We start from the raw sequence: 13,374 nt of genomic DNA on the forward strand, positions 1-13,374 counted from the left end.
TAATATTTTTACTTCCTCTCACAACAACCTCAAACAGTATCTGTATATCTATTTAATACTCATATATAAGCTATTACAGAACCCTTACTCCAGACCTTCTAACAAGATCAATTTCAGCCAACAAACTCATTCAATAAATTCATCACATCAGAACATGTACAATTTAACAGTTTCAGTTATAACACCCAATATAATAAAAGTCATAAAACAGTTTCGCAAGAGAACACCAGTTCAACTTTCGTATATTTATAAATTCATACAAAAATAATTAGTTGCCCTTACCATCAAAATAATATTAATATAAAAATTCAGGGGAAACAAGAAGTTGAATCTGGCAGAGCCGGTTAGACAACTTCTCATCCTTCCACAAAGATGAAATAAAAAGAATAGATAAAACAATAAAATTTCTGGGGAAACAAGAAGTTGAATCTGGCAGAGCCGGTTAGACAACTTCACATCCTTCCAAAAATACAATATAAAGATATAAAAAAAAACAACAAAAGCTTTGGGGAAACAAGAAGTTGAATCTGGCAGAGCCGGTTAGACAACTTCTCGTCCTTCCAAAAATACAATATAAAGATATAAGAAACAACCAAAGTTTTGGGGAAACAAGAAGTTGAATCTGGCAGAGCCGGTTAGACAACTTCTCGTCCTTCCAAAAATACAAAAGAAACAAATAAATGTTCTCATTCAAAATTCAAGACCATACAGCAACAAAATACTACATATTCAAGATTTAGGATTAGAGAAAAGCAAAGTATAAGAGTGGCTTCCCTTACCTCTATTACAGACTTAATCTCCTCGCTCTCTGAAAACTTCCAGAATATCCCCTTTGCAGTTAGAAATTCTTCCAACTCTCTTCTCTCAACATTTTTCTAAGTTCTTTGGTGTAAATTTTCAGCCTCCCCCCTTGGCTATTTATAGTAAAAAAATTTACTATTCATTTGTACTATTCATTTTTACTATTCATTTGTACTATTCATTTTTTTATTCATTTTACTATTACAAAAATAATTTTTTTATTTGCAAATTGGTGAATTCTGATCTCAAAGCTACGTGTAACACTTATCCTTTCCAAAAATAATTTTATTTTATTTTATTTTTTTTTACTATTCACTTTTTACTATTTACTATTCACAATTTACTATTCACTATTTTTTTTTTTTAATTTTTTTTTTTATCTAGTATCTAACTTACAAATATTTTCAAGGATCTTACACATTGGACTCATCTATGACTCGAGAAGACATCTCGATAAAGAAATGCTCAGTACAGAGTCATTTGATTCCAAAAGGAACTATAGAATGTAGAGAATCAGAGTTCAATTCGTTTCTTCATTAAAACAACACAAGAAACACAGAAGCACGAAACATAACAGAATCACAAAACACTGAACAAAATGTATTATTAACGAGAAAAGAAAATTACAAAAAATGTACCGAATAAATGCTCAATCGGAGCCACCGCGGGCTATCACCACCGTGATGTGCGCTCCAAAAGCAAGGAGAACGAAAACCTACTCTATAGAAAGCGTAAACCCTAATCTATAGAGCGTAAAACTAAAGGTATCTGGAAGTGTGTAAAAGTGTATGAAGAAGTGTTCTCTCTATATCCATTTACATGCAGAAAAACCCCTTTATATAGGGTTGGAGAACGAAAAGAGAAAGGGGAAAAAGAAAATAGGAGAGGGGAACCTTGCTTTACACGTTGTAATCTTCACCCTCCACGTGGCAGCTCCGGTCAGCTCTTCTTTCTCACCGGTCAGCTCCGGTCATCTTCTCCGGGCAGGTGATGTGCTCCTCTCCAGCTCTCTTCACTCACGGGAGCCCTAGCTTAGCTCGAAGGGAAGTGTTTTTTTTTTCTTTCTCCAAATGAAGTGCTCCCGCAAAGAACCCCTAAGGCAATAGTGCACCAAAACGCTCCGCATCACTAATTGGATTTCAGCCCACCAACGTTTGGAACAGCAGTGCTCCCAAAACACAGTCGTTTCCAGCAACCCAGCAGTGAAGTTCAAAAGCGTTTTCAGCACTTCAGTGCAATTTAGAATCAAGTGCAGTGTTCCAGGGCCCAAGTGTTTTTCCAACCGCAACCATCAACCCAAATGCTTTTCAATGTACATTGCACCAACGGCCCAATTGCCTTGCATCTGTAACCCAATTTTTAGGGCCTTTCTACAATAAGAAAATGAATTAATGCCCAAAAGAAAAATAAAAGAAATATTTCAGCAATTCAAAAATTAAAAGAAAAGTAAAGAAAAAGATTTTTATTAAAAGATTTTCTCTAAAAAAATTTAATATCCTAATTATTTACAAATACTAAAAATTACTTCTAAAAACCTATTTTTAACTATAATTTTATAAAACTAAATAATTAAGAGAAAAATATAGAACTAGCCTAATTCTAAGAAATTAAAAACTAAAGAAATCTAAGAAATGATTTTTAACAAAGAAAAATATGTAAATCTAGAGTGTTATCAATAAACCTCAACGAAGGCTATTATGGAAGAAAACTAGAATTCTATAGCAACAGAGGAAAAGAATGACTAGTTCTGTAACGATACTATGCAACAAGACCTTTTGTGGGTTATAAAATTTAGATATTAACTCTATGCATATGGGTATAGACTTCAGTTTAACCTTAAAGTAAAGTCTATACTTTGACATCTATGTAAAGCCTTTTAAAAACACAGTAATATATTTTAAAATATTTATATAATTATAAACTTTGACACTTTAAATAATAAAACCTATATTTATGGACATAGACTTTTGTCATACTTGAATAAATGCATATAGTTATGAAATATTTAACATGAATGTAGAAAACTGTCGGGAAGTAACATGAAGTACAAAAGCTCCGAAAAGTAATTACAGATTGTAAAACTACAAGTTTTAGCATTTAAGGGGTTAGTGATAATTGTTATTATGGTATTGGTTCTACCAAAAAAAACCACAAATAATGCATCATTTAACATGAGTTAAAATACACATTTTCTTACCATGTTAATATAATTTACTTTCTAAAACACTGTAGAAAGAAAGGCTAGCTACTTCTTGTTGATATAGAACTTAGTAACTATATCCAACTTTAAATAAAACTAGATATAATAATATAGGTATTAGATATTGCCTTTTTAAATTAAATTAATAGTTTGATTGTGATTGTAATTTTAATTATACTTTCTTATATAGTCTCATTCATTTCAAATATTTACCGATATTGTTCATGAGAATGTAGTTACTCACTTTTAATGAAATTTCCCTCTCAGCATGTTTTTTCCGTTAAAAACTTACATTCAATAAACCTATTTATTATAAACTTTAACTTTTATGAGAATAAAAGCAACTTGTCTAAATTTTCTCCTTTTGTATCATCATCATCATGGTTATTTCTTCCTCCATATATTTCATCATGCATCCCATAGATTTGTCAAATAACTTATTTACCTTTATCTTTTTTTCTTCATCTTCTTTGTTCCACACTCTTCATCTTCTTTTTCTATTGAAAAATATGTTATAATTTGCAATTTAAAATATGTTTTTATTTTATATTCCAAATTATGTATTCTGAAATTTAAAACGAAAACTCTAAATTAAAAGGTAAAATTAACATTTTTAAGTGTATGAGTGTACAGGAAGAAATGGCCCATCATTCCAAAAACAAATTGCATACAACAACATGATGTTGGTTGGTGCTGGTTAGAATTGTTGAGTTTTTTAAATTTGGACTAACAAAAAACTCTATTTTTACAGACAAAATTCGTGACGAATAGTTGATACCACGAATATTTACTACCTGCAAGTTGCAGGTACTTTAATATCCGCTTATAAACAAATTGGTTATGAGTTTTATTTTTATTTTTTAAATGGATATCTATACGGATAGCAATCGAGTAGTAGATGAATTTTTTTTTTTCAGATCAGGTTGCATGTAGACAATGAAAAAATCATCACCATCACCTTATATCTGCATTGTTTCTTGTCTTGTGTGTTTGAAAAAATTTCACCAGTCAAATTTTGTTACTGCAGTTGATTATAAGAAATATGTTTCATATGCCAAAGTAAAAAGTGAATTTAAAATATCTTAGTTCATTTAAATTTCAAATTTATCTAAGAATAGTTCAGACAGGATTGTATATTAAGAAAGAATTAATTTAAATGTTTTAATGGATGATTGGAAGGAAAGAACTTCATTTATATATCTTAACTACTATAAAAAAACATTTATTAATAAAATATATATTTCTCCTCTATGTGTCAAACTTATGATTGCAATTGGTGAAAACTCAATAACCTTAATTTACACCTTAAGATGAGAATGACTTTACCCTTCGGAAAAAACAATCAAACTGCTCACAAATTAAAAGGAAGTTAATAATAAAATATTTAAGAGACATAAAAAGATCAAAATAAAGATGAGTTGAGTGTCTTGAGATTTTGGTATAATAAAAAAAATGTTTCATATATAAGTATAATTCTTATTTACCTGAAACAAGTCCTGTTCCCCATGAATAATTTTAAACAATGAATACGAATAGCAACAAATAATTTCAAATATATTTATCTCATACAAATATAGAAATATTTTATCAAAAGTACATAATTCAAAAAACAAATTTGAAGGACAATCTAATAAATCTCAATACAAGTAATAAAATAAATCAATAAATTAAAATAATAATTAATAAAATAAGAAAGAAATTAGAGATGCAAATTAAGAAACGAATTTCATGTCAAAAAAATAATTAATTATAAATAAGATCGACAATGAAGATCAGACATAATATATTCAGTACTCTAAGTTATAAATCATCAAATAATACTAATAATTGTACTAGGTAGCTCCAAAGTCTTGCTTGTCATCATCAAGTGCTTACTTTCAAAGCAGTCTCAATATTTTCCACAATTTGACAAAAAAAGTTCAGCTGTGTGAACTTGTAAGGATGTTTCTTCCTGAAATACACCAATCGGATTTTGTTATTAGGAACACATTATATCAATTCCGAAAATATCCCACTCGTATTCTGGATCAAAATTTCCAGAAGCATGTGATGGTTGCAGGAAGAAACACCCACTTGGTAACTATGCTGATAATGGCATTAGTAAAATGAATTGGTGATAGGGTGTATCCACAAAAGAATAAGTTAAAAAAGGATTGATGAAGAATCTCCCAAAATACATGCTAAGGTTATGCAAATTGGTTGAAAGGTATACACTTTATTCAATAGGATCAATGATTAAGTTCAAATTGTTGTACATAAATAACACTTTTTTTTATCAGAGAAATCATGTAATTGGTTTCTTATATTAAGAGATACGGTAATCCTTTTTATATAAGTTCATGTATTTGATGTTAATATATTGGGTGTTAAAATTCCATCTTTTAGTACTTATTTATTTTAGTTATAACATATTATTAAAGTCGTAAACGAACATTCTAACTCAACCTAACCGGTCATTTATAAAGTTTTTAATTTTTAAGTGAAATGCAATTTTTTTTATAAACGAATTATTTTGGTTCAGTTTAAAAAAAATACTACATAAAAAAATCAAATATATTTTTAAAATTGAAATTATATTATTGAATTTAAATTTAAATTTTAGATATAATTTATTATATAAATGATAATGTATGTGTAAGAGCATTGAAAATCGTGTCTTAGATATGATGTGTTTTAAATTATGAGAATAAGTTCTTTTAATATTAAAAGTTTAAAATATGAATAAAATTTCTATAAACGAGTTTTATTATCTAAAATCACATTATTTTTCTAAACTTCTTTTATCCAGAGTTCACTACCCTCTTTAAAAATTTTAACCTCTTGAGTAACCCTGAGACAAAATCTTTAACTTTATCCAATCAGTTTCTGTAAAAGAGTAAATTGATTTCTACTTTTTTCCTTTGTCTGTGCTTTTTTTGTTTTTTATGTGCATGTGAGCAGTTCTAGCTTGCATGTGAGACCTTGAGTGTATGTTTTGACATATGAAAGTTTAGAGAGTAGGTATCGTGATGTACTTCCAGTCATTCAACTTATATAGTGATAAATCAGGTAAGAGAGAGAATGGTAAGAGGTCTTTACCCTGGACTTCAGATCTTCTTAGGTGTCAAAGATTAACCTCGTGAGTTGTAAGGTGATAACCTCCTGTGTTTATGACTCTACAGAGCATAAATACTATTACGAGTGCACACCTACAATAAAGTCCTATGTCAAAGCATGTATCCGGATAATTGAGTTTAGAGTCAATTGTATGTATGTTCTTATGAGTTATAATATTTTATAAATGTTGAACAAACATGTGATATGCTTAAATTGTTTTATGAAGTTTTTTTTTGAATGCGGGTTTATCCTACCTTCTTTTCTTTTTTATTTTTTTTCTCTTTTGCAATGGTCACATCTCGGTGTGAACACATGATGAGTTAAGTGCTGGCATGCCTTTAACGAAGGCCGAAGATGTTGTCAAGTGATATTTCATGTTTTAGCTAGCTAAATGTATAGTAGTTTCTTGTCTTTTGTAAAACTTGTATAGTTTCTCTATGTTCTTGTACATATACTATGTTAGTATAATTATTACACAAGATAACTGTATTAATAGGTAAGTGATCCACTTTATTTCTGATATTGCAATTCTGTACTTCAACAATGGATCAAAGTACCATAATAATCAGAAGAGAAACTGATTAGATTATGCACAAATAACAAAGGGAACTATAGCAACAAGAAAAAATCCAGTTCATCTAACAAAATCAAAAAAGACAAAATATAAATGTCACCCAAAGAATAATTTTCATCAGTTTTAATACTCCCCGTACTCTTCAAAATTGTTTTCCCCTGTTCCTTTTTGGATCGTTTTTACTGGCTTGATTAACTGCATATGAAAGTTAAACTTTGTCTATCTTTCTTAACTATATCAGCAAGGTGTCAAACTTTGTATTCCCTCTTTCTTCTATACACCCAAATCTCTTATTTATAAAAAGAAAAAATAACTAATAGTTGAATTTTTGTAATAACAAGAATAGAAACACAGGGGCGTATGTAGAAGTGCCATCATAGAATTGTTTTTTTTTTTCTCTCTTTGAAAATGGTGCATTCTGTAGCAAGTAAAACAAAATTGACTTACTTAAAAGATACACCACTTTCACATAACATTTGGCAATGCACCAGAGTTGAAAAGAAAACATAAGATTAAAATGGACGGAAGTACATTACAGGACACAGATAGCCAATTGTCACCAAGCAATTAAAAGCCTAACCTTGAGTTCTTTGGACAACATTCCCAATAAGAAACTTGGACACTGTGATTAGTACTCAACAGGTTTCTTGGTTGAACGCTTTATCAGAAGATGGAACATTTTGTTATTTGATGTGCAGGAAAATTGCAAGGAAACACAGCAGGTCTAAGATCCAAACCTTCCAAAAACTCTGCATGAATTGATTACAGGTGACACTCCAAAACTATACAAGTTTGTTTAACTGATCCGTTGAGAATGGTTTCCCGGTTCAAGTTCCTGTTAAGAAAAACAGTGAAAATGATCAGCCACACAGTACCAAAATCATCCACAAAGCTCACCTTCTACATTTTTCTTATTATGTTCATTATTCCTTTCTTTTATTCCCATGTAGAGCAAGGTTCATCTTAGAATTATACAAACAAAAAAGACTTTGTCGTAAAGTATACTAGTTCCTAGCTTTCTCCAATCAAAACATACACTCTAAATATTAAACTTTACTTTCAATTATAAAACAATATTTACAACTGTATAGGTAACAACGCTATCATATTTACACCTGCTGAAGAGGATGAGTTCGTGATAGTGCACTAAGCTGGCTACTTTCCATATTTGAAAGCACCTGAACCACAGTCTTCAGATGCGGAACACTGCAAATTCATGATCCACATCAGCCACAGTCAAAACAAAACCCACGCAATGCACTGAATTTCACACCAAATCATGATGCACTAAAAAAAAGAACAGCACTAGGCGTCAGCACAACATCTTTAAGATGCATAATTAGCACTATACAATTTAGCTCAACGTTTCAACTCAAAACACTTCATATGCACCCTAGTTCCAAAGTAAAGCTTATTCAAGTAGACAAGAGAAGGTTCTGACTTTTGTAGCCCATTTTCCATGTGTGCATCCAGAGATGATATCACCTTCGGTAACTGCTCCAAAATCTGTGCAACAAAAAACCGAAAGCAACCATCATTAAACACTTTTCCACATTGATGAGTCATCTCATCTACAACTATAACCCTGCATCACATAAATATAATACCTGCTCTGTATTCTTAATGGTGGGAACCATAGCCAAAAGGTTCTTAGGAAGCTTAACCAGTTGAGCCTGCAAACGATACAAAAAGGGCAAAAAATCAGAGGTTAATTTTGACACACTCAGCAAAGCTAAAGATTTTGGTTAACAGTGTACACATTTTTACTGTCAATTACTCTTTGAATTTTGGAGTAACTTAATTGTTCACTTCCAATTTATAGACTTTCATCGTCAATCAATCAGACATTACCGTAAGCACGACCTTCAAAGAAAGAATTCACTGTAAAATAAACAAATTTAACATATAAAATAGCACACGAATGCGTAAAAGTGTTAAAAACTTTCAAGGCAAACAACAGGTCTCTAAATGCTAAAATTGATAATAATTTATTTTCTGAAAAAAAAAAACATTCTTATTTAATCCTAAATGTGTAAAAATATTGCAATGCATCATGCTGTACAATTCAATAATAAGTTGGTCTCTCATTTAGTATCAAAATTGGTCCTTTAAAAATATTTCATTGGTCCTCAACCATTAAAGCCTAATAAATAAAATGATCTTGCAAATCCTAAGTACAAGTCGTCACTGTGTCAATATTTTTCACAGATAATAAATCAGAATTGTCGCCCAATCATGAACTAAACCCTAACATCAAACAACAACATACAAAACAATCAAAACTGGTCTCCCATCAAAAGGTCATCTGATCAAACATCAAAATTTTATTATTGAAAGCAAAGTTTTATTATTATTTTTTTTTAATTTTTGAAATTTCAATGAATTGATAGTGTAGATGTGGTACCTGGGCAGGAGAAGAGTGCTGCATAAGATGGAGGAGGTTGGAAGTGGACTGCACCGCCTGCGAGATCTGCTCAGCTACCGTAGCCTTCGCCGTCCCTCCGCCGCCGATCGATTCAGGTGCCGCCATTCTTCGCCAGAACGAAGTTTGACCGTTTATTAAATTGTCGAGGTTCATTTGTCAATGCTTTATTGGTTCATGCTAATGGTTTTTTTTTTTACTGGTCTGAATCAGAATTATGGCTGTTAATTCCAATATGGTGAAAGATTAAACTGTTAAAAGGGTTGATTTTGGGGACAGTTAATTATGCCCATTAACTCTAATTAATTAGTATTAGTTTTTTTACATTTAAGACTAGGCAAAAGTTAGCAAAAAGGAAAATAAATATAAATAATAAGTTTAAAATATTAGATTTTATATCATAAAAGAAATAAGATAAAAAGATTACGATTTTAAAAAGTTTAATAAATTCTTTTTAAAAAAATTAAAAATCACGAAATAACACGTGACACATTTTGTTCATTTATTGTTAACAAGTTAGACGGTGTTATGAAAAAGGATTAAATTAAACATAAATTATAAAAAATGAGACTATATTAACATTAGAAAAAGGGATATCATACTGAACAAAGTTCACGAAAATAGAGACCAAAAATGATGTTGAGCCTAATTTTTTAATTATTATTACAATAAAAAATATTATTAAAGGATAAAATAATTTATATTAATAAGTATAAAATTAATTGTTGTTCTTACTCGAATCTTGGGCAAGTACTTTTGGATAGGTGGCGAGATCATAATAGTAGTTGGATTTCTCTTTTTTGTGTGGAAAAAGACTTCTTGCATTTGAGGGAGAAGATTGATGTTGTGTAGGTTCAATATACACACATATCCATAGGTCTCCACACTAGTAAGCCCTCATAGATTTGTTTTTGGTACCACTCCAAAAGGCCTCTTACTAAAGGAGATATTTATGTGTATATAGACTCATGTTTATTTCATATTTTATCCGATGTGGGACTTTGTTTGTACCCAACAAAGATCCACCTGCAAAAGACTTTGTAAGCAAGTTAGAATCTTTTATAATAAGGTCAGAGGGATTATGAAGTGAATATTCCTTAAAGAATACTAGTTGTATTTATAAGATTAACATAAGTCATAGACTTATGTTTTTATTAAGAAAAATACTTACTTGAGGAGTATAATAACAATATAATAAATGGTAGCAAAATGCTAAATAATAACCAACATACCAAAATATCGAGATTTAGTTATGTAAATATGGCCTGTATAGACATATGTTGGACTATTATACAATGAAGAGGCTTAAAAGGTCTTGTTGGATCATGTTTTTTAATATATCTATTAGGTTGGGTAGGAACATAAGCCTCCCAATCTCGAGAGTTTGGTTTGGAATATGAGGTCATATCGTACCTTGAGCCTACTTGTGTAGTTTGTAGATGGATAAACAATTGGGTATGTGGATTGGCCTTGAGGACCCTATTTGCAAGTGGATTGGCCCTAAGGCCGTGTTTGCAAGTGGATTGGTCTTGGTCGTTTAGACTGAGCATATTAGGTGTGCATTGGTTGTGGATCTTATTCAATTTTGACCATTGAGGTCGAGCTTATCTAGCATGGATTTGACTGTTGAGGCCGAGACCATTGAGTATGGTTTTGGTTGTTGAGGTCGAGTTCATCAGTGTGGGCTTACCCATTCAGGTTGAGCTTTGAGCTCTTTAGATAGGTTGGCTATTCGGTTGAGATCCTTGACGCGATCAAATTAATACCACTAAACTATAACAACTTCGGTATTGCTAAGATAGTAACCACCAAAATAGAAAGGATAAATTCAACCCTAAGTTATCTCCTAACGAACACAAAATTAATTTATAACAAATTAGTTCTTATAAAAACTATACAAAATGGGTTAGTCAAATAAAATAATAGAAGTAATAAAAGAAATTAAAAGATTAAAGAACAAAATAAGAAAAGATAGAAAGAAATAAATCTATAAAAAGATTTAAAAAGATAAAAAAACAATGATAAAAAATAGGTTGGTTTCACTGTTTTTTCGAAATAAGATTCATCAATAGTTATCTAAAGATTATTGTTCAATTAATTATTATCTTAGATTTTCAAATTAATAAATGTAAATTCTCAATTAATTTGTTAGTGTTCTCACTTTTAACCAAAATACATTCTCAATTAAAAGCAAAAACTTTGTAAATTAGTCATGGTAAATTTAACGAAAGTACATTCTCAATTAAATATTATTGTGCCTAATTATATCTATTATTTTACCTTTTATATCAAGTAAAAAGTTAATTAGCCAAAGTACATTCTTGACTAATTCTTCTTAAAGTTTTTACCACTAATCAAAGTACATTCTCAATTATTGGAAAAAACTCATTCAATCACATATAAGCTTCTAACTTTAATCAAAGTAAATTCTCAATTAAAATTAAAAATTGTTGGACTCATATGATTGATATCTTATGTAGATTTCACACCATGCTAACTTGCTATAATGTAAAAATCATTACTTTTACATGATTAAGAAGCAAAAAACATAAATAAAAATAAATCACAACAAGAATTAAAAAAATAATTATTCATCTAATCTCATAATCTAGTTAAGAAATTACAGCATAATCAACCTCGACTTAATGTTGGAAGTCTCACATTGACTAGAGATAATGCCAATTTATAATATATAAGTGGGTGTAAACCTCACCTTACAAGTCGGTTTTGTGGGGTTGAGTTAGGCTTAAAGTCCACTTCTTAACATGGTACCAAAGCTATGGTTAGAGTTTATCTATTAGGCTAATTTATAATATATAAGTGGGTGTAAACCTCACTTTACAAACCGATTTTATGGGGTTGAGTTAGGCTTAAAGCTCACTTCTTAACATTTAACACTCCATGAAATGTGGAAATAACATGAAAATATAACAAGAAATGGTGGACAACATGAGATAAGAGAGACAGGATGAAATTTGAACACCCAAAGGGTTCCTAAGCTCCCCTAATGTGTTTCCCTAAGTCTTCTATATATAAATTGGATTGAGCTTTCTTCCAGGCTTTTCTGTTGTTGTAATATTCTTTATGATAATGTAATCTTTTCCTATTACCTTCTAAATAATTCAATATTTTCAATATATATTTGAATATTTTCAAGATATATTTGATTACTGTGGAGATCTAAAAATATTTGAGAAAATATTTGCTAGATTAAAATTTTTTTTGCAAATAATATCTTTCGATATTTATTTATATAGTTAAATAAGGTAATTATTTAACAATATCAAATAAAGTATCTTAAGATATATTTTTTCTCAAATTATCTTTAATCATAAACATTTATCAATTATCAAAACCCTTTTAGTAGAAAAAATACAGAAAACCTCAAGATCCAATTTTTTCTTGTATTTTCCCTCTCCTTAACTTAGTAAAGTTTCTTCAGTTTTTCATGTTATGCTTGTATTGACTTTTTGTGGTCTTGATTATTTACTATTCTTGGATTTATCTTTAAGGTGTCATGATACTTTAACTAATTTATTTCCACATCTTAATGAGTTCAACTTAGTTGTAGCTGCACTAACATACTTCAAAATATCCAAAGAACATTTATGCAGCTAAAAAACTATTTTTAACATGTTTTTGTATCTCATGCTAAATAAACCCAATTATAACAAATCTTAATTAAAATATTCTATTAAAGTACATAGCCTGATTAAGAATCCAATATTAAAAGTCAAATGAAGGCATAAATATGCACTCATCAACATTCAACTCAACTTGAGCCGAATAACCAAGTATTTGAGTTCTCTTCGGAACTTACAACAAATCCACAGATGGATTTTCTACAAGGTACAGACGATTAACTCTCAACGAGAGGATATATGTTCAAATACAATACAATCTGTAACACTTGAAAGTGTTTCTCTCTTTTCAAAGATTTTTCTCTCAAAAGATATTGAGTGTAAGACGATATAAGAACTCTTTAAGCTTTTCTCTCTTTTCACATTGTTATTCTTCTTATGTTATCTTTCTTGCGTTTTTCATTAACAACATCTTTTCTCCAAACTTTCTTCTATATATATAGCTTCTCTTGAAATATGATTGTTAGACTTTAGTATACTTTGTAGGGTCCAGAGCTTTTTCTCATAGCCTTAAGCGAAACTTGAGCTTGTACGATGTGACAGAGCAAATGACTTCAAAGAAACATTTCCAAAATGTTCTTCTCCTCTCACAACGTCTTTTTCTTGGGTATCATATTCTTATAATATCTTTATGCTTTAT

At 30.0% G+C, this 13,374-nt stretch overlaps 1 protein-coding gene across 4 annotated transcripts; it reads right to left on the reverse strand.

Annotated features, from left to right (window-relative positions):
- Positions 1–4,686: 4,686 nt before the first annotated feature.
- TOM2B (tobamovirus multiplication 2B) lies at positions 4,687–9,267 on the reverse strand. 4 transcript variants are annotated; one of them, XR_015784691.1, is made up of 8 exons: positions 9,076–9,267; positions 8,279–8,344; positions 8,113–8,177; positions 7,787–7,877; positions 7,409–7,506; positions 7,252–7,329; positions 6,080–6,189; positions 4,687–4,952 (listed from the first exon to the last, which is right to left on the reverse strand). XR_015784691.1 is itself a non-coding variant. In XM_047326722.2 (5 exons), the coding sequence occupies exons 1-5, from the start codon at positions 9,247–9,249 to the stop codon at positions 7,468–7,470; spliced, it is 435 nt and encodes a 144-aa protein (XP_047182678.1). In that variant the 5' UTR covers positions 9,250–9,265; the 3' UTR covers positions 7,031–7,467. The 4 variants fall into 4 exon arrangements, 1 of the variants encoding a protein (XP_047182678.1); XR_015784692.1 differs by lacking the exon at positions 6,080–6,189; XR_007029723.2 differs by lacking the exons at positions 4,687–4,952; positions 6,080–6,189 and having other exon boundaries at positions 7,031–7,329.
- Positions 9,268–13,374: the final 4,107 nt, after the last annotated feature.

This window comes from Vigna umbellata, chromosome 3 (genome assembly GCF_029865625.1).
Source record: "Vigna umbellata cultivar VRB3 chromosome 3, Vumbellata_1.0, whole genome shotgun sequence".
NCBI lineage: Eukaryota > Viridiplantae > Streptophyta > Magnoliopsida > Fabales > Fabaceae > Vigna > Vigna umbellata.